This window comes from Agelaius tricolor, unplaced genomic scaffold (assembly GCF_023055355.1).
Source record: "Agelaius tricolor isolate 1412-34295 unplaced genomic scaffold, bAgeTri1.0.p SCAF_27, whole genome shotgun sequence".
Taxonomy (NCBI): Eukaryota; Metazoa; Chordata; class Aves; order Passeriformes; family Icteridae; genus Agelaius; species Agelaius tricolor.
The window spans coordinates 3780546-3800876 of record NW_027269287.1 but is presented as its reverse complement, the minus strand read 5'-3'; the positions used below and the strand labels follow the sequence as shown (position 1 = coordinate 3800876).

Genomic DNA, 20331 nt, shown 5'->3' with positions numbered 1-20331 from the left:
TTTGATTTTGGCAGTTTTATTGTTTTGGGAGATCTTAAATGGATTAGATTAGAAATTAAAAGTTGTACAAGTCAGATGCTGCAGCTTCTCAAAATGTATAGAAAACTGTGATATAACAGGAAAAGGAAGACATGAGCTTCTCTGTAGTGGAGGAAAAATTTACACCAACTTGCTTAGGTTTTAATTCATCTCACAGTGGACATTAGGAATAAGTCATCCAAGGATTAAATGGAAAAGGTCGTTACAGTGAAATGATGTATTGTGTTCTGAGAGGATAACAGTAAGGCATGGCCATATTGCCATTCTACCAACAAAATCTGGAATTGAAATGCATGATCAGAATATGTGCTTTTACTAGTGCTTTTTCTTAACACCCGGACAAATTAGATACCTAAAGCACTCTGAGATTCATAAAGGAGTAAAGTGGACTGGGCTAAGGAGGTTGGAGCTATTAATTTTTTTTTTCAGTTTGCCACAGTAGTTCCAAACTGCTCAGCAATGAAATGTGATAGAAGACTACGCTTAAGTATCCTCTGTCTTTGTCTGAAGTGTCCAACAAGGTGATGGCCATTGCTCTGGCTTTGTAATGTTTGCTTCAATGCAATGATCTTCTCTCAGCTCAGACTCAAGTTTACCATCTGCTGATTCTTGGTCTTTGCAGGCTGCAGGTGGAATCTGTACAGCAGACACGATATCTCTTTTGAAGGCATTTATTTCTTTTTCAGCAAAAGAGTCTGCTTGGCTTGAATTATTAGATCTTTCAGATAAGCCAATATAGTCATGGTCAAAAACTACTGCACCTTGTAGAATGTAATGGTTGCCTGTAAAAGGAAAGTAGCCATTAGTTCAGATCTCTGAAGCCATACCTGAAATGTTAGTGAGGTGCTAACTTACTTTTCAGAACAATTTCCAAAAGAGGACAAGAATGTTTGAGTGACAGTAAACTGATTATGTGAATTTCCCAATTTCACTGAGGATCAAATGTTTGGCATCTCATTACATCCACAAAATAATCCCTGGGATGATCCACATTTAGAGCTTTTCTTAGCTAAGTCAATGATTAGCTTGATGTCTATCTTAGTCGCCTACTGAACTAATGCTTTAATACAACTACTAACTTGAATAAATGGACATGTAGATTCTTTCATTTTGTGCATGCACATGGATAAATGTGGTTTCTTCATGCTCTCACTGGAAAATCTTAGTTCAACACACAACAGGCTTCCTTAAACCATAAAAAGTTTAAAAAGTAAATAAAGTAGGTAAGTAAAAAAAAAAAAAAAAAACAAAGCAAAAAACCCTAAAATCTATCCCAGCCAAGAACAATATAGTCACTTCCTGAAAAAAGGAATTCTACGTTTACACACTGCTTCTGCAGTACTCAGCAGTAAACATATTAGGCTCTAATACTACAAAGACCACTACTTTCAGCTTTTCATACAGTGACACAATTTACCAAAAATTATTGTAATAGCTGTTCATTATCTATATGATTGATATGCATGTGACTTCCTCCTCATGCATCAGCAATTTAATGAGGAACCAGAAGGCACAGAGTGATCATTCAAAAAAAGTAGAGACCTCGTGACATGACATGAAATCTGTATCTTAGTTACTAAATCTATAACTCATGACTGACAAAAATATTTCAGCTTGTTACATGAAATTCCAGAATTAGTTTCAGCACTGCGAATCTCTCAGCTTTAAGAGGTGATGGAAGAAATTACCATCTCAATGTAGTTTATCTATTTACTAGAACCAAAGTTTGACCACATGTGCCAATAGTGTGGGAATTATTTTGCTCTTCAAGAACTCTGAAGTACAAAGCAGCTTGTTCTGTGACAGAAGTCTGTGACAGACTTCAGTATACCAAGTATTTAATTTTTTTGAAAATGCCTCTGGTGACTCAAAGACAGCATGAGCAGAAAAGAAACAGCTGCCACTGTTTGATTTGCAAAGCAGCACGCTGAAAATTTAAGACCAAGAGCAGAAGTTGATTATCAAAATCTTTGGAAATTTCTAGCCATCCTACCACAGAGCATGACAATTCTATTTACTCTTGTAAGAGGAATGCTGACTTCTTTAATAGGACAATTTAAAATAAACTATTCCAAAATCAGTTCCCTGATGTAGTCTTTCTGTTTTAAGGCTTTAGAAGACACTCCAATGTTGTAAAAAAAAAAAAAAGTTTCCATTGCATAAGCAAAATTAATGTGACTCCTGCCTACACCAAAATAGAGTAAGAAAATGCTCCTTGAAAACAGGTCAGCCTGCTTCTACGTCTAGCATATTCTTATACTTTTGTCAGCCAGCACAAATAGATCCAAGCCAATGAGTAGAAGCAACTTTAATAGAGGCTATTTTTAATAAGACTTTGAATATTATTCATGAGCTCTGTTCCATGCTCTGCGTAGTTTGACGTCACACACACTCACTAGCTTACTTACCTATTACACAACTGTGTCTGCAAATATAACTCTCACTGGTTACTGAATGATACTTTTTCATTCTAATAACCTAACACCACAAGAGAGCAGTTAAAAAACACAAAACAAAAAACTCAACCCTTTTTACATATATAAAAATACAAACTTAAAATTTATTATATACACCTTTTTCACTGGACCCTCTTACATATGGCTTGAGGTGAGACATCTTGATGGGTCTTTTCAGCCTGGATCCTGCAGAATCTCTTAATATTGCACAGCCATTTTCTGTGATGTAATCTATGATACAAGGACCAATCCATTCTGACTGGAAACGACCATCTTTCCACCAGTTTTTTCTTTGCCTGAGGACTTCATGACCAACTTTAAGTTGAAGAGTATTTAATTGTTTTGACTTCCTCTTGACTGTGATTTTGGTTCTGATTTTTTGTTCATCTGGAGTTTTTTTATCTGCCTACAGAAAGATAAATGTGAGTTACTTTTTTTTCTAAAAGTAATAATGCAATTTTGTAGCATTGGTTAACAGCACTTAAGTATGACATTGAGTGGTTTTAGATGTGTGTAGTTTGTAATTATGTGGGACTGACAAGTGATGAAGAAATTGCTTTTATCTTCATAAATCACTACTCCATAGGCAACAGTTTTCTACTTCTCTATTCCACCCTCCAAGTCAATAGGTCTCTTTTAAGGTTACTCCCTCCAAATACATACATGTTACACCGAAATGAAGGGATCACAGGGGAAGGAAAACAAACTAAAAACCACCACTCAACCCCCCACATTATTTTAAAAGGTTAGTTATACTTTATACCTCAGAACTTTTCATCTTTATCTTCAATATTCTTACTAGTAAAATTCAAATATATAACATTTACCTGGCAACCTGAGGTTTTGTCTTCTTCCAGTGCTTGACTGAATTTTTTAGCTGCTTCAAATATTTTGGCAAAACTACTGTATTCTCCTTCCACACACATATTCATGGGCTCAACAACACGTGGATTGCGGTTGAACATTTGGAAATATGGAGTGTTTTGATCTGGCTCCTATTTGTATGGGAACCAAAAGCAAGGAAATTTAGCATACAGCTTTGCCAACATTTTGGAGGACTTCAGTCAAAAGAAGAAGAATCTTCACATACCAAATTTGTCAAATTGAAAGCATAGGCTATAGCAGATAAATGTTCATCCCAATCATTTGGATGGTCTATGCAATACTTGTTAAGGAAAGTTTTGATTGTCTTGGAAATTTTTTCATTTACATCATGTGTCTGAGGATAAGACAATACAATTTGCTTCATTCCAAACAGTGCAAACAGTTCTTCATTTATCTTCAAAATAAGAAGAACACAATTAGTGAACATTTCTCCTGTTTTGTATCCCATTTCAAGTAAAAATAACCCTCAGATTTCCACCTTTTTGGTTGATATGATGGTGACGGGGAAAAATCTTGCATACATATTGGCACAGAACACACCAGGACTGTGAATGAGAGCTAAAGCATTAAGTAGGGCTTAGGAGCCAGTGATTGATGGTTCCTAACCACATTTTTGCCACTTAACTTGAACTGTCATTACCTCCATGTCACAATCTGATGACTTCATCTCTTAGAGGAACAAAGTGTGGTAAATCCTTCATAATCACTATAAGCCAACTTCAAAAATACCCTTAGCTATTGCTATCCTGGGCAAAATGGATGAAAGACATACATCAGAATATAGTGTACAAATTTATGCCAATTCAAGTAAGTGACAAAACCTGCACTATGACTGCCAGAAGATAATTTTACTGTGGTCTTTTTACAAAGAATAAAGTCCTAGAAAACATTGCATAGCATTACAATTGCAAATAATTGGTTTGACATTTTTATACTAAAGTATTTCTGAAAAAAATTCTAAAATTCAAATCTAATATAAGGGAAAATGTATTTTTCTTGAGGGGAAAAAAACAACAACAAAAAACTGATTAACTAGCCATGTAAATAATTACCTGATAAACAAGCTCCTTCCCCTGATCAATAGGCATCTTTTGAGGTGGCCCATATAAGAAAAACACATTTATGATTGCCTTAGCAATTTCAGCTGCTGAAGTGTCATGCAGTGGTAAGATAACAGTCCATCTTGTAAACAAATCTGTCATAATTGTGATGTATTTGTTACTTCTGTTGGTAACACTGAAAGGTCCCATTAGTTCTATAGTGACTGCTGTCCATGGGTCCTCTGCTTTGATAGGGTGTATTTTGGGTACTCTGGTGGCTATGTTCTTTGCCACCTGGCAATGCTGGCAAGCATGCACCTAGAGAAGACATCAGGGAAGGTATTATCAATGAAAAGTGATGTTGAGGTGATGACAACCATCAGAATCATAGATCTCCACTATATCTCTGTAAATCAGGTCAGAGTAGGCAATGCAAAACAAATTTATCACTTTTCTTACAATTTTTTACCCTTAGATTTTTCAGAAACAGCAAAAAACCAAAATAAAACCAAACAATACTGAAGTCCAGGAAAGGGACATGTAAAAGAACTCATAGCTGAATTCTCTCCATTCTGAAAGCACTGTGCTCTTTCAAGTCCACACTACAAATTTTAAAATCCATTATTATCTGTAAATAGTAAAGGCAGTAGGAAGCAACTGGGAGTGAAAGGAAGTCCCAGTCATTCCCCTTTTGGCTCATCTATGTATGCTGTGACTGAAAAACACTGGAAGTATACATTATCTCCCATGCACAACAACTTAATCTATGGGAAAGAGAACCCTTGTCCAATCTAAATTGAAAGGAAAGACTTATTTTCATGTCATGTAACAGTTACACATGAACTCAAAGTATTCACATGTTGCAGCAAGCCGATAGCAACAGTAATTTGGCCTTAAACTATTTACATAGTTTCCTGAACAGTCAAATTGTGCTAGGGGTTCTTGTGCCGGTATCTTTGGGTGGAGGAGAAGAAACTTTCCCAAGCTTTGACACATTTAACTATTTCCTGAACACAACTCATTGTAAAGCAGAGACACCATTTTCACATTCTTATCTGCTAGTAGCTACCCTGGTTACACATCCTTGTGATGGCCATTGCATCCTAACAAAAATACATGAGAGTCCTTGCACAAGAAATCTCTCTCAGGGACTGGATGTGCCCTGCCTGCCAAAAGAGATTATGGCTCCCCACCACACCATAGTAGTGCGCAAGCCAGTAGTAAAAGAGCAAAAAGAAACACCATGCATTGCCAAGATGACCAGCTGCAGTGTGATTGCAAGCTTACATTTCCTTCTTGTGAAACAGGCTGGGCACTTGCTGTACCCAAATTCATAGGATTACCAAACATTTGTAACAGACTACTGAAAGTATCCTGTAGCTATGAAGCCATACCCACTGCTTGACATCATTTGTTACAGAGGTCCAGTAGTAATTAGACTCCACTAAAGTCAGTGTTCTTGATATACCATGATGAGTGCCAGCAGCATTTTTGTGGCATTTCTCGAGGACTTTTTTCTTCTCTTCATCTGAAACAATTACCAGGCGCATTTGTTTTCTGTCTTTTCCAACATAGAACAACTTGTTTTCTGAAAGAAGTACCAGCAAATTATAAGCAAGTGCTTTGTCTTCTGTTTGGTTTACTAAACTACTGAGCATGACTCAGAATAGCATTTATTACAATAAGTTCACTTTTGTAAACAAAGCTTTTTGTTTATAAACATTTCAATTATGTCCTCCAAACACCCATTAGTTCAGCCATGTTTATTATCTGGACACAAGGAGTTACAAGTGCAAGTCAGAATGCAAACAGCATTCCCACATGAAATCTGACTGAAACACAAACTAACACTGGGGCTGGAAAGGGGAGGTAGGAGTGTTGAAACTGTTGTTTGTGAAGCTGTTGAGTGCCTGCCAGCAACCTGGCATTGATAGTCAAAGATTTAACTCCTCCCTGCCTTCTCTCTACACAACACTAGCAGTTTTGATGGGCTTGAGACAGTACAGCAGACTACAATTGCTCATAGAGGCTCATGTATCTCCCAGGGCTGAAATAAAGTCAGGAAGGGCCTGCAGGCTCTCAGGTGACTGATGGCAAAATTGTCCTTGTACTTCTGCCAGTCATCCCCCACACTGGATGGAGCATTCCTTGCCTCTAGCTGCAGATCTATTTCCTCTTCTGTAATCCTTTCCATTATGGATTGCAGTGACTACATATTTCTACAGTATAAAAAAGATAAAACATGAGGTTTGGCTTTTATATAGATAAATAAACCTGTCCTGGAATGGACTAAAGCAGATTGAGCTTCCATTTCTACAAACATCCTGTTACATATTAACCAGGGATTTGCAGAGCATTTGTCTCATAAAGAATGCTTATTAAAATCACAGAATCACACAAAAATCACACAAAGCAAGATCTCACTTTTTTTTTAATATTAGCAAATCTTCACCTTAATGTCTATTTTTAGCATAATTTGAGAGAAAAGTTTTACCATTGAAAACAAATTTTTTGGCAGCTCTCCTGATTCCACTTCTTTCACTTGATAATGTTGTGGGATGATATTCCCCTGTTCGCTTGTAGTATGCAATCTGCTTCAAGTGAAGCCCACCACTTTTTCCACTACGAACCATTGCCAATCTGAACCAAATGGACAGAATTTATTAGATAAATTGTCAGAGAAGGACATTGTCAAGCTTTTACTTACTTCTTTGTAGCTCAGAGCTACATATCCTGGTTATGTAGCCTCTAAGAAGAGATTACACCATCCACTATACACATCCACTGTTAACTTTAGCAACAAGGAGCACTGCTTGAAACACTAATTTTGTTCTAAGCAGAGCTGATTTTGTCAAACTATATTTTAAAATTTCTACACAATGGAGGCTTCTACTACATTCATTGGACAGGCAAAGGAAATGGTATCAGAGAGAAAGAAACTGTTCTTCTCATTCTTGGATACGTCTCAAATTTGGTTGTGCTTGAGATAGTCCAAAGATTCATCTTAGCTGAGAAAAATGTACATAGTCAAATAGGAAAAAAAACAACTTCCCAGAGAAAAATGAATGGAAATTTATTTTTTTACTAATTAATCAGACAATTAGATTTTGAAATTTCAAACCAGACTCTGCATGTGAGGTAACAATTTGTGCCTTGACACAAGCTGACTTCCCTGATAACATTAATAAGCAATAATGTCATTAGCAAGCTGGGCCACTGATACAGAACCTGTGTGGGTTTAGCAAGAATAACATCAAAATAAGTATGTAATGATGAAAATTGAAATATTCACAGATAGGACAATTGATGCAGCCTCTACATCATTTGTGGTTTGCTTTTTTCCCCAAATCTTTTCCAGCAGCATAGACAAGGCAGCAGTTTAATCTGTCTTTCATCAATGTCTACAGGAGCAGGACCAAACTTGGGGTCAGCCATGTCATAATTTCATAGTGAATACTGGTTATCCACAGCATTAAGTAAATTCATTTCTTATCCTGCCACTGTTCCAATGCCAGACTGTGACATTATGTAGCCTGCTAAAAAGAGTAATTAGTTTGTCTGCCATATGTGATAAGTCGCTTATAATTATGGGGAAGTGACAGTATCCCGTCACTCTGGAATGAACACCATCTCATTATGTGGTGATGTATTTGAAAACAAAACGTGCAGGACAAGATGTCTATTTTTCAATTTACAGATTCTGACCTACCTTTACTATGCTGGTGGTGGAAAGGAGGTAAAGACCTCTTAAGAGTGATTATGCCTTTCATTTCATCCTTTCCTCCCAGAAAAGAAAATGCTATATGTCATTTTTGGAACCTGCACCCCGAGCTAAGCACTGCTGTTAGCAATGGCAAATGCATGACAGGAACTTCCCATTCAAAATGTGACAAGGCTTTTGCCTCACTGAACACTTCATTTTATACAAGCAAGAGCTGGTTTACCAAAACAAGCCAAGTCTCTTGTCATACAGCATTAGTGCTTTGAAGTAAAATTTTCATACCTGACAGAACTAACACAGATGTACTTCCCAACACCACAATCTCACCTGTGAAAAAAGACAGTGTTTAAGAACAGGGAAGGAGAGGAGCCAGAACACAGGACTGTTCCGACACTGCAGTTTCCTGTAAATTTGTATCTGACAACACATGCTAAACCAACCCACCAAACCGGTAAATTGGATAACTAACAGCAGCAAAGGAGGTGAGGCTGCCATGAAGTAAATTCATGTTTCTGTTGTTTAAAAGAAGTCAATTAACTAGTATTTCTGACAGTAAAAGAATATTGGTGAAGGGCAATTAAAATATCCTACCTGCCAGGGGCACACATTCAAGTTTTACTCAGGGGCTTCCTCAAGGCCAGTCCTGCACTTAAGTTCCCTGAAGTCAAAACTAGCCCAGTATGACCTGTTACTCAACCACAGGGATGATGGATTCTTTTGGCTTGACACAGACTTTCACACATGGGAAGAAAAGATCTTACAGCACAATCTTTACTTTTCAAATACTTTTGAAACTTGCCTGAAGTAGCAAATATTCTCCATGGATCCCAAAATTGCCCATTTTAATAAAATGAAGTTGCACAGGAACAACATACTTCTAACCAGGACCACAGCATACACTTCTGCTAAGCAGACATGCTATCCACATTTCTGCAATGGCAGTTTTTCTTATAAGCATTTTGAAGAGCTTAGGTAAGCAAATGACAGAAGAATGTGCTATGTAGCACCCACATACATTAATTTAGTAGGATCCTGATCCAGCAAACTCTTAAGCACTTAAGTCTGCTGGACTGTTGCCTAATATGAGCTTCCTTCCTGAATATTTAATTTCTTGTGCCCCTGCTAAACTTTTCCCCCACTACCTAATTTACTTTGTTTGGCTACTCCTAAAAAATGCCAAATAAAACAGCCCTGAAAAGAACAATTTATAAAATCGTCTGGTTTTCTTGTTTATTCATATAATTAATATGCTAAATTTCAATACTCATAATGCATCTGGTAGTCTAAAAATCAAAGACATAAAATCAGCTATCCATTTTTAGTACCTTAGAAGCTCAAAAAGTATACACTAGAAAGTATTTTAGCAAAGAGAATGAAACTTCCATATAACCAGTGGTCTTTTAGCTTTAGCGGCTTAGCCAAAATAGTCACACCTGCTAAAACTAAGCTATTTCATGCTTTAATGCCCATTTTCTCCTACAGACAAACACAATCCTAACTGCAAAACTACTCTTGCAGTCCAGATGTTGACCAATTCCCCTACTTCTGACTGCTGTTCTTATAAGAAACAGGAATTGCCTGTGGAGCACTGAATCACAGTCACAGAATGATTTGGGTTGAGATGGACTTTAAAGATCAACTTCCAAACTGTTGCCAGGTTCAGGGACACCTTACACTAGATGAGATCCCTCAGAGCCCCGAACCCACTTGGGTTTGAACACTTCCAGGAATGGGACAGGCATAGCTTTTCTGGGCAACCAGTTCTAGTGCCTCACCATCCTCTCAGTAAAGATTTTTTTCCTAATATCTGCTCTAAACTTGTTCTCTTTCTTTAAATGCATCCTCGCTAGTTGTATCAGTATTATGCTCATGTAAGAAGTCCCCCTCCTGTTCCCCTAAAGTCTGTCACCAGTACACAGCTTCAAAACACCGCTTTTCTAACCCAGGTGCTTCAAAAAATGTGTAAACCAGACTGACAGACTCGCTTACATTCCTCCCTGGTTTTGCAAGGTGCGACAGAGGGCTGGGAAGGGCGCCTATGAGGATGAGTGGGTAGGCACGCGAAGTCGTGTCTTGCCGCCCGCGGTAGCGTCAGCCGCCATCTAGAATTCCACAGACTCCTCTCGGGAAGGCGCCTCTGCATCCCTCCTGCCCACAGCACTACACATCCTAGCGTGCATCGCGCCCGCGCAGGGCATGCCGGGAGCGGCGGTAGGGAGTGATCATCCCCTGGGCCTCGCACCCCGCGCATGCACGGAGCGACGCCAACGCGAACTCTTTGCTTCCCGCCACCGCCCCCCGTCGCCCTCTCCGCCCGGCGGGCACACCCGTGAACATCCGCCTTGCCGCGGGCACGCACCTGCTCCGGCAGAGGTACCGGCAAGGCCCGTTGCGGGGGCCACAGTTTCCTGGCCAGACCAACCACAGCCACAGCCCCAGCGGCGCCCCGAGACTTTTGTGGCGCCCCCGGAAGTGGCGGGAGGGAGAGGAGGGGGCGGGGCAGCGGCGGTGCCGCCTCCTGGGGGAACCGCGGGGCTGCCGCGGACAGGTGAGGCGGCTGTTCCCTTCGTTTCCTGCCTTTCCCGCCTTTTCTTTCTTCCCATTCCTGGCCCGACCGGGACGCAGGTAGGCAGCGCAGTGGCTGAGGCGAGCGGGAGTTCCCCTGAGAAGCGGTGTCGCAGTGGGCGGGCAGTGCAGGCGGTGCGGCGGGCGGCGGCCCCGCACCGGAGCGTGCGGTGGGCAGAGCCCCGCGGGCTCCTCCGCCTGTTCCTCGGGCACGCCCAAGGCTGCTGCGGCGGGCACGGCCCATGTGTGCGCTCAGCGCTTTGTCTCTGGGTCGTTCTGCTCTCGGACGGGGTTTCGTCAGCGCGGTGGTGCCGCGCGCCGGGTCTGTGGGGTTGCAGTGTGCGGTGCTGTCATTATCAGGTGAAGCGTTTTGGTACAGATGACAACGGGGTGAAAGGTGGTGTATGCCTAAACGGGGATGGGGAGGGAAGTGAGAGACCACCTCTTGGAGCTCTGCGTTTGGAGCACTCTGTTAACATCCAAAAACTGGTGATAAATTCAGTATAAAATAAGTTGTAGCAAGGGAGATGGCTATCTGTAATCAAAATGGGGGGGGGGGAAGGACCAGCAGGAGCCCCGAAAGTGAGAATAGATTACATATCAAGAGCAGAGATGAGAGAGATGTAAAGACTGTATGTCCTGTGTTAAATTTATCTTTGTTTTCGTGGTGTTTTCCAGAACGTGGGAACTTTATAGAGTATTGGTAAGCTTTGAAAATGCTGGGGGGTTGGCACTGCGATTGTTTCCCTGTAGTCAGTCACGAACGGGAAGATTGGGGGATATCTGTATCATAACCACAAGGAAATGAGTAGTTTTCTTTCTCACACAAACTTCTTCTGGTACTGGTGTACCTTTACAGCTGTTTGTTACAGTGTTTTTGGATTGTTGTATTGGTCTTTTTAAGTGGTGTTTCCGTCTGATCTGTTTAGTCTGTATCTTTCCAACTTTTCTGCATCCCTTCTGAATCTTCTTTGTACTCAAAGTAGCAAGCCTAGGCTGTTTTTTTCCTTGGAGTATCAAAATTCTTGTGGAATCCATCTTTGTCTTGGTGAACAAGGTTTGATTCAATCAGTAACAAAACTATTCTTGATATGAAACACTTTTTTATGGTATATGGTGGCCTTTGTTACCTTTTTTAGCCTATTTCTTGTCTGTTGTGGTTCAATATGTGAGAAATTACAATTTTTATACTTACTGGCTTGGTTGTCTAATTCTCTCTATGGAAAAAAGTTTCACCCTTCTGGCAGTTATGATTAAAACAGATCGAGGCCTCCAAAGGCTGAGGCAAATGAACTTGGGTACAGATTTTACCTGTCATCTCTACAAAGCTGAATTAAAGTTCTTTGTGAGAATCTGGAGAAGCTGTTTTGACGTCTGTGAGTAGGATTTTAAAAATTTTGGAAGCCGGCCTTCCTGAAATATTCAAACTTGTCTCAAATATAAATGACTTTATGTGATATGTTTGACAGAGTATCATAGAAAGGATTTAGAAAAGAACTTGGAGTTTAATGAATGTGAAGATTATCTGTTCTGTGGCTATGCATGAGACGCTTAAAACACATGCCAGATACCAGTTTGTGTAGTTTGCCAGTTTAAAATAACACTACCTTCCTGTGTGGAAGATAAGAGATATTTACTAGATGGGTTTTTCTAGACTTCTAAGGCTGTTTTAACACTTCTGTTAAGGGATAGTCATTGTTTATTTTGGAGTTTCAACCAGAGAGTTGAAATATGCCTGTGATACTGCAATACTTGAAGATAAAACTCAGTTTTACTTGTGCTGAAAAGTTGCTCTTCTGCTGGTGAACTGCTAGGGAAAAATAAGTTCTGCAAGCAAAGAACTTGGTCAGGAAAAGACCCATTGAAAAGTTATTTCACTTTAGGTTTGGTAATTCAAAATTACTGAAAATACTTTGCCTAACTAACTATATAATTGGAAGAAAAGGTAGACATGGGGAAATCAGCCAAGTAGTTTGGAAACTGGAACAGTTGTGCTTTAAGATTGGAAATCTTATTTTTGAACAACCTAGAAGGCATGTATTTCCTTGCTGCAAAGCTGGCCTCTTAACAGACTCCGGGCTTACATGGCTCTTCTCGGTTTTCTATTGCTAAGATACTGTAATACAGAGGATCAGACTGAATATTACTTTGGGTACAAATATTTTTTGGTACAAATACTCTTGGAAAATAATAACGATCCCCAGAAAAAGACTTAGCCAACTGAAGACTATTAGCTAGCCTATCTATACGGAGTTTTGAGAAATGTTAGGTACTCCTGAGCAGAGTTCCAGTAGGAAATGTCAGTAAGGTGGGTATTTCTAGATTCCTGATGCTTGAGAGTGGGTGCTTGGAAGGGTTTCATTGGTAAGATTTGGCAGACTAAGGACCTGTCTTCTGCTTGGATTACTGAATCAGCAATACTGATCCTGTCTCCTGTAAAAAGCAATCCGGAGGCCACCTTAAAAAAAAGAAGAAAAAAACCAAAACCAATGGCACAAAACACAAAATCCCACTTAGTGGTGAAGAGAGAAAGTGAAAGGATTATAATAGCCTAGTGGTTAGAACAGTTTAATGAAACAGGACAAATACTGTCTCTGTTCTCTCCTGTATCAGAGGTTTCAGCTCCCTGTTTTCTGTTAATCAGAAGTGTGTCCTAACCACCAAGCTGAAAAGTGTGTGGGTAAAAACATCTACATGTATACATTACTGCTGAAGATGGAGTATGAGTAACAGTGCATAGTTTTTTTCCCCCAGAAGACACATTCATTGGCCACCAGGTGCTTACTAAGCAGAATCATGGAGCAGATCCTCTGGTGCACTTGGAAGATAAGAAGGTGATGGATGACAGCCAATGTGACTTCACTAAGGCAAATTTGACAAATTTAGTGGCCTTCTATGAGCACCTTCCAGGAAGTAAAAGGAGACTGACTACAAGAAAGCTGGAGAGGGACTATTTACAAAGGTCTATAGTGATAGGACCAGGGAAAATGACTTTCAGGATGAGGAATGAGAGATGTAGGTAAAATATTTAGAAATTCTTTGCTGAGGGAATGGTGAGGTACTGGCACAGGTTATCCAGAGAAGTGGATGCCCCATCCCTGGATATCTTCAAGGCCAGGTTGGATCAAGCTTGGAGCAATTTGGTCTAGTGGAATGTTCCCTGCCCATGGTAGGGGTTTGGAACCCTTTGAACCAAAACCATTCTCTGATTCTTTAATGTACAATGACGCATTTTTTACATATATTTTCTAATATATTAATTTATTCATCCATAAAGAACCACTTGAGCACTTAATATGATCTCCAAAGTAAAAGAGGGCTCCATCCTGGAATAGCATTCCTGCCCATGTGTCTGCTCCATGGGCTACAGCTCCTGCAAGGTGCATAGACTCTCTGTGGGCTACATCTTCTTTCAGGGTGTATCCACTACCTCCAGTGTGGGGTTCCCTATGGGCTGCAGGTGGATCTCTGCTTCACTGTGGACCTCTGTGGGCCTACAGGGGCACAGCCTGCTTTACAGTGGGCTGTCGGGAAATCTCTAAGTGCCTGGAGTACTTCCTACATGTCCTTTCTGAATGACTTTGGGGTCTGCAGAGTTGTTTCTCTCAGTTATTGTCACCCCTCTCAGCTGTTGTGCAGTGTTTTCCTAAATACCTTGTAGCAGAGGCATCACCAGCATGGCCAAGGGGCTCAGCTTTGGGCAGCAGCAGGTCCATCTTGGAGCTGACTGGAACTGGCTCTGCCTGACATGGGGACAGCTTCTGGTGTCTTTCACCCCTGCAGCCCACTCACCACCAGAACCTTACCAGGAAATCCCAATGCAGGCACTTACCTGGCAAGGAAGACTCCTTTTATTCTTGAGAAGGTTTTTTCAGGTTTCAGTATAGTGAAACTGGAAGGTGGGTAGTCTCTTTTGGTATGGGAACTGCTGTAGTTTTTCTGGTGGAGTAATGCATAAACTGCTATATGGTAATAATGCTTCTGGAACATTGTAAAAAATATCTGCAGTGCTCCCACAGACAGAAAGAATTTAACATGTTTACAGTCATCATTTGCATAGATCTATCTTTTTATCTTGTCATTGCATAGATCTTTTCATGTGACAGTCTGAGAGCTGTGCTTGGCTTGTAGGCAGTATCAGCATCTGGCTAAAAGCAACACATGAAGGCTACTTTTCATCTTTTCTCAAGATTCTTGTCGTGATTAGGGAATATGTTAACATATTGTGAAATCTAGAGCTCAATGTTTGTTTGATTCAAGATTGGAGCAGGTGACTTAGTTTTTGTAAAGCTGTGCGATGGTGTGATGTAGTCTTTATAATACTCTTCTTTGTTACCTCTTTTTAGCTTGTTTCTTGTCTGTTATTTTACACATCAATGGAGTTTCTTGCCTAATGTTACTGAGACGCAGAGCTGAGTTACTGAAGATGATGATAAACTTCATAAGGCTATTGAAGTTAGTATTTGCTGAAGGGAGACAGAGGTTTTTCTCAGCTTCATATACTATACTTGGACCTTATAAATTCCAGTACTCATTTAAAACCCTTATATCCCCTTGAATTTTCGTGATTATTGTTTGATCATTTATTGTTTGATTTGTTTCTTTGTGGTTTTTTTTCTTTGTTGGGGTTTGGTTGTTGATTTGTTTAGGTTGTTTAGGTTTGTGGTTTTATTCTTGTGTAAAAATTATCAGGCAGTAACTATAACATTCTTTGTGTTTAAGAGATACTGGGATAGAGCTGCTCAATAAGTCTTTTTCAAATTTAGTCCATCTCAGTAATGTGCTGACAGCTCCTGCTCAGCACCTCAGAGGATGCGTGTGGGGAACAGAGGATACGTGTGGGGAACAGAGCAACATCTGTATGTAAATATTAATTTTTTTATTATTGATTACATAACACAGGAGAAATTTTGTGTTTGAATTCTGTCCAGTTTTAAATTGGAGAGAATATGTATCTCTTGCTCTGTAAGGTACAGCAATAAACCAGTCATATATTTACTGCCAGCATTGTCTTCAGCAGCTTCTGTGTTTGGCATCCTTTCCCTCTTTTTCTGCTTTTTGACTCTCCTGTCTCTTCTCTCTTCCTGGTTGTTTGTTAGACCTGAAAAATGGTGTTGTTGAGTATGGGTTCTTGTTAGTAGTTCTAAAGTCTCACATTTAAGTTTGAAGTATTATCGGCTTTTTTTGAATCCTCTGTAGAAAGGTATCACACATGCATGGAGAGCTCTTGGGCTTGCAGTGCTCAGTGCTTTCAGCTGTCAGACTCCACTGGTCCTGTCTTCTTCCTGTCTGTCCTCTGCTTTCACCTTTTTTCTTCCTCATGCTTTCTTTCTTGCATCACCAGCAACCCAACAAACTGTTTGTCTGCGGTCGTTTCTTGCACCATAAATCGTAAAATGCCTTGGCAGGAGTCAGGCAAACATTTTCACTGTTAAATGTACTGTTAATGAAAATATTAGCTATAGTGGTTCTAGTAGGAAGATATTGAAAACCTTTTGTCAACTTGAGACTATCTGAAAAATTGCTATTAACATTATTTGTGTTTTAATGATGTATTTAAATTGCTGGAAGCTGAAAAGGGATGCAGTTGGAATATGACTACAGCATGAAAAAAGTGAAATTTATTTAAAAGTGTCCTGGGATGACTTTATGATGCTTGGATCCCCATTTGTCTGTTTAGCCCAGAAATAAGTTTTGCACCTTTAAGATTGGTTCTAAGAGCGAAGTGGGGGAGAGTAGAAGTGTGCAGTTTGTTTTCAGACACTGCACTCACTCCTCCACATTCCTGCTCCTGGGCTGTTGTTGTTTGTGGATGGACAGACAGCGGGACAGAGCTCTCTTTTGCTTTTTAGTTTTTAGCTAGCTAAAAGAAGCTTAGGGGGAAGTTCCCTGGACTGTGGTTTTTCTTTTTTTGGACCTGTTTAAACCTGCTCTGGACTGAAAACCCAGAAGAGCACCAGGAACTCCCACCTGTGGCCAACAGGATGGGCCTGGTCTGTGGCATTTCCAGCACTGGAGGGGCTGATAAGAAACTGAGTGAGCTGAGCTACAGCCCACCAAGGGAACTTTCTGAGTTTGTCTTCTCTTCAGAGCGGTGAGAGGTTTTATTGTTTAATATTGTTATCTCTTTTTTTGTGCTGGTGAATGCTTTGCCTGTTAAATAAACATTTTTTTCTACTTTTCTCCAAAGAAATCTTTTCCTGAACCAGTTCAGCGAAGGGCCACTTGAGTTTGTTTTCTAGAGGAACCCCTTTGGAGGTTTTCTGCCAAATTTGCCCCAAACCAGGACAAAAAGGAGCAGTATGGCAGTAGAAGACAGGGCAGTGGTCTGTTTTGTTGCTATTATGAATATATATGTGCAGAGTCATGTAACAGATGAGCACTACTTATGATTCTTTGTTACTTGTTTGTAAATTCCACAATGTAAACTGTTTTGATATAATGGCATTTTTAAAAGTTATCTTCCCAAGTGGTTGGTAATTTAAAGATATTTTGTAGCTATTGCATGATGTGTTGTCTTTTTTTCTTGAGATAACAGATAAGAAGCACTTTTACTATAGTACTGTTCAATTAGTGTGAAGTATAGAAAGTGTATGTTTGCTCTTCTGATGGCTGCAGAGACACAGAAGACAATCTGGTGAAATGCTTCTGTTTGTACAGGATTTTTATATGTTCTTATTAGTATTCAAAATGTGAGTGTTAAAACTTTGAGCCCCTTTTTCATGACTGCTCAGACCACTGCTGCTGCATTGAGCTGATTTGTTGCTGCAAGTTATTGCAATAGTAATATTTATTATGGTCTAAGTAAATATGAGAAACATCAGGGCTCAATTCCTGAGCTCCTGAAACATGTGGAATGGGGTCAGGAAAATTGTGGATGTATCTTTTAACCCAGTGAGGACTAGGTTTTGGCTTATTCCTTCAGAATATTCTGTGGAATTCCTTCAACAATAATATTCTTATGGAAATTGAGAGATGTTCCATTAGAAGAAAAATTTGTAGAGCACCACTGGAGTAAACACAGAACTTGGAATGTAGGGCACAGACTGTCAAAATCTCTGATTTTATTTATCTCTGAATTTTATCCCTTTTTGAGATTTTATTTTTTTGGGGTTTTTTTTGTGCTTTTGGCCAAGACACATCATGTTGCAGACAGGCCACACATTTGGTTGAAAGTCTTTTTAAGAACACCAGTACATTTTGCAAAAAAAAGAACTTTTTTTAATCTATAAGCTGTGAAAGAGAAACCTTATGTAACAGGTGAGGTTTAAACAGAACACAGTGTAGTTAATTTTACCTGGAGATATCATAGCACAGTGGGAGATGGTTGCCTGGATGTATTGATGCTATCTCTTTGGAAATAGATCAGTGTATGTTCCAACACAAATCTTTGGGTTTTGTCTTGCTTACAGTGCAATTGTAAATGGCTAAGATAAGTACATAATATTCACTGTCTAATGAGGCTAATGAAAATCTAACATAAAGTAAATCTGCCCCTTATATTTCTGCTGCTGCTCACTTAATACAGAAAAATGGTGCTGGGGAGACTCTTACATGCTCAAGGGGCAGCAAGATGGAATTCTGCATAGGGCACCATGTACTTGAAGCTTCTTTGGTCAGCACTAATAGTATTTCTGAAGCAGGAAGAGAGCTCCATCTTCTTGCTTTGCCATTTATTATTTCTTTTGGCATACAGCTAGAGAACCATTCAAGCGTAATCTTACTGCATTTTTGATGTCACATAACTGTAGATGGTGTTTGGGAGACTTGTATAAGTTGTTCACTGTAGTTGCAGTCACTTAGTAGTTCTCTTTGCTTGTCCAATTTTTATTGTAGGATATGAGGGGAAAGAATTTTAATCCCCATCTCTGAAAGCATTAATTTTAAAAAATAGATAATTTATTAAATATATCCTGACACAAATTTATGGTAATGACAGTAGCTTACAGCATCTGCTGTCAGGGAGCTAAACTGGCAACTATCAGCAGTCAGAATGCCAGTTTATATGCAATTCAGTGAGTTCATGCAATAGTTTATAAGCCTGAAAAATGTCAGTATCCTTTTCTGATCCGTAGCCTTCAGTGTTACTTTTACAAACAGCATGAAAACTCTGGGGCCTAGTGACAGTAGCATGGAGTGGCAATCTAGTTATTCATTTGCCTTCAAATGGGTGAACAATGTTAATGTTGGAGAAAATAATCTGTTAATTCCAAGCGAACTAAGTGGCTGTTCAAAGTCTGTTTTCTGCACATGAAGCCCTACTACAATGTACTTTCCAGTCATAAAACCGACAGTCTCCAGATTCTTGAATGAGGAAGGTAACAGAACAATGAGTTTTGAGATAGGACTGTTGGGGAAGTGTTTCAGGTGGTATCTTTGTAGACAAATATGTTGCTCTCCCTTCAGTCTATTTGTGTCGGTTTTACTTGCTTTGAAAAGTAATCCTTTTGGGCTAGAAAGACTTGGTTAGTGTCAGATAGTCCCGTGAAATAACCAGTCACCAATTGTATGCGAACTTCTTAACTTCTGCTGCTCTCACAAAGTGTACTATAGGAATAGGTAGGGGAAAGAAGGCGTAAAAATCTTAAGACTTTCAACTTATTTGTTTCAAGTCATTGTTCTTTCGTCTTTTTCCTATGTTTTAGAAAGCTGTTAAGAAACTGATAACCAGTCTACAGATTTTGGGTAGTAGGATGGAAGGTGATACAAGAGGAACTTCATTTTTTGGCTTCATCAGTGTTTTTTTGGGGGTGTCTTTTTTGGTTTAATACCTGTGATGAAGTTTGCAGGGGTCTTATGATGAGGGAAGAGATGAGAATGTTGACTCCGTGTTTCAGAAGGCTGATTTATTATTATATATATTATATTAAAACTACACTAAAAGAATAGAAGAAAGGATTTCATCAGAAGGCTAGCTAAGAAAAGAAAAAGAAAGAATGATAACAAAGGCTCGTGGCTCGGACTCTCTGTCCGAGCCAGCTGACTGTGATTGGCTATTAATTAGCAACAACCACATGAGACCAATCACAGATCCACCTGTTGCATTCCACAGCAGCAGATAATCATTGTTTACATTTTGTTCCTGAGGCCTCTCAGCTTCTCAGGAGAAAAAATCCTAAGGAAAGGATTTTTCAGAAAATATGTCTGTGACAAATACCTTTATAAAATTCTGTGTTAGTTGCCAGTACATGTTGGCATTTACCTCTACCTTTCTGAAGCTTGCCAGAATTAGGATTTGGAAATCTCTCTTTCTTCACCATCTCATAAACAGGATTAATTTACCTGAACACCCAATTTTTAACTCTTGTGACAGTCAGATGAATTAGGGGTTTGAAATTCTTCTTGTTCTTATTGCTTGAAAGGCAAACAGCTACAGTTCCACATTCTAAGGGGAAGAAATTTTTTTGTTAGCAGAATTGATGAATAACAGATACATAGAAAATGCATTTAAGAAATAAATCTTTTAATCCTCTTCTGTGAGCCCAGGTTTCTTATGCTCAGTTTCAACTTCTGGGTCTGAAGGTTTTGTAATTCTCTTGGGGTGATTTTACAATAATACTTTATTCCCTGATCATCTGCTTTATGCCCAGAAATGTCTGCACTATCTTTAAGATGAGGCAGTGGG

At 39.5% G+C, this 20331-nt stretch overlaps 2 protein-coding genes across 28 annotated transcripts in view; one reads left to right on the top strand and one right to left on the bottom strand.

Annotated features, from left to right (window-relative positions):
* On the bottom strand, window positions 1–10627 carry GIN1 (gypsy retrotransposon integrase 1). Of its 6 annotated transcripts, none has more exons than XM_071448632.1 (9): window positions 10501–10627; window positions 8424–8468; window positions 6915–7060; window positions 5815–6008; window positions 4433–4738; window positions 3586–3774; window positions 3323–3490; window positions 2613–2901; window positions 1–821 (listed from the first exon to the last, which is right to left on the bottom strand). In XM_071448632.1, exons 3-9 carry the CDS (start codon window positions 7051–7053, stop codon window positions 523–525), a joined length of 1584 nt encoding a protein of 527 aa, XP_071304733.1. In that variant the 5' UTR covers window positions 7054–7060; window positions 8424–8468; window positions 10501–10627; the 3' UTR covers window positions 1–522. The 6 variants fall into 6 exon arrangements, with proteins under 6 accessions (XP_071304733.1, XP_071304736.1, XP_071304735.1 ...); XM_071448635.1 differs by having other exon boundaries at window positions 3586–3714; XM_071448634.1 differs by lacking the exon at window positions 10501–10627 and adding an exon at window positions 10131–10226.
* The window catches only part of PPIP5K2 (diphosphoinositol pentakisphosphate kinase 2), a 50196-nt gene continuing 40248 nt past the window's right edge, over window positions 10384–20331 (top strand). For 16 of the 22 annotated variants that reach the window (XR_011682553.1, XM_071448611.1, XM_071448630.1 and 13 more), the window contains exon 1: window positions 10618–10766. The gene's annotated coding sequence lies outside the window, so the exon portion shown is untranslated. Of the gene's footprint in view, window positions 10515–10552; window positions 10767–10900; window positions 11067–20331 lie in introns of those variants that run through there. The other 6 variants (XM_071448614.1, XM_071448615.1, XM_071448616.1 and 3 more) reach the window with 5 other exon arrangements.